Source organism: Penaeus monodon, chromosome 15 (genome assembly GCF_015228065.2).
Source record: "Penaeus monodon isolate SGIC_2016 chromosome 15, NSTDA_Pmon_1, whole genome shotgun sequence".
NCBI lineage: Eukaryota > Metazoa > Arthropoda > Malacostraca > Decapoda > Penaeidae > Penaeus > Penaeus monodon.
In genome coordinates, this window is record NC_051400.1 from 7,450,812 (window position 1) to 7,451,119 (window position 308).

The 308-nt window shown below is 40.3% G+C and overlaps 1 protein-coding gene across 1 annotated transcript in view; it reads left to right on the forward strand.

Moving 5' to 3' along the window:
- The window catches only part of LOC119581721 (neurogenic locus notch homolog protein 1-like), a gene marked incomplete in the record, with an annotated part of 24,689 nt that overhangs the window by 15,944 nt on the left and 8,437 nt on the right, over positions 1-308 (forward strand). The window contains 1 exon segment of the mRNA XM_037929846.1: positions 187-308. This exon segment is cut by the window's right edge and continues 181 nt beyond it. Within this exon segment, the coding sequence (XP_037785774.1) occupies positions 187-308 (122 nt within the window).

Sequence of the window (308 nt, forward strand, 5' to 3'; positions counted from 1 at the left end):
TAACATGAATATTAAATCAGATAGTTGAACAGATACAGGAAAGGATAAACAACCCGTTTTATAAATAAATGCAGAGAGACATACAATGCAAAGACAAGTAAAGTAGGCAGACAGACCGTTGCACAATAAATTATATAAGCCATACCTTATCTAAAATCCCACTAACGAAATCCCTCTCCCTTTCAGCGACCCCCAACCCATGATACAGTGTTACGAAGGCTATAGATTACCTTCGGGGAGAACCCAAGCGAACTTCAAGTGCCACATTCACCATTGGAGTGTAGAAGGCGAAACAGGAACTATGGACT